At 69.2% G+C, this 389-nt stretch overlaps 1 protein-coding gene across 1 annotated transcript in view; it reads left to right on the top strand.

Moving 5' to 3' along the window:
* Positions 1–89: 89 nt before the first annotated feature.
* The window catches only part of LOC113942471 (ryanodine receptor 1-like), a gene marked incomplete at its 5' end in the record, with an annotated part of 868 nt that continues 568 nt past the window's right edge, over positions 90–389 (top strand). The window contains one exon of the mRNA XM_027633599.1: positions 90–330. Coding sequence (XP_027489400.1) covers positions 90–330 — 241 coding nt within the window. The remainder of the gene's footprint in view (positions 331–389) is intronic.

The following is a 389-nucleotide window of genomic DNA, read 5'->3' as shown; positions in this document are numbered from 1 at the left end:
GGTCCCAAAGGACATGGGGGTGTCCCTGGGTGGTCCCAAAGGACATGGGGGTGTCCCTGGGTGCCCTGAGGGTCCCTGTGCCCCCGCAGTGTTCGCCCAGCCCATCGTGAGCAAGGCCCGGCCGGAGCTGCTGCGCTCCCACTTCATCCCCACGCTGGGGCGGCTGCGCAAGCGCGCGGGGAAGGTGGTGGCCGAGGAGGAGCAGCTGCGGCTCGAGGGCAAGGCCGAGGGCGAGGACGCCGAGCTGCTCATCAGGGACGAGTTCTCCGTGCTCTGCAGGGACCTGTACGCCCTCTACCCCCTGCTCATCCGCTACGTGGACAACAGCAGGTATGGGGGACAGGGGGGGACATGGGGGACATGGGGACACATGGGGGGACATGGGGGGG

The sequence above is a fragment of the Corapipo altera genome, unplaced genomic scaffold (genome assembly GCF_003945725.1).
Source record: "Corapipo altera isolate COAL_440 unplaced genomic scaffold, ASM394572v1 55534, whole genome shotgun sequence".
Lineage (NCBI taxonomy): Eukaryota > Metazoa > Chordata > Aves > Passeriformes > Pipridae > Corapipo > Corapipo altera.
The sequence above is the reverse complement of the archived record's forward strand: the minus strand, read 5'-3'. Positions and strand labels throughout refer to the sequence as shown.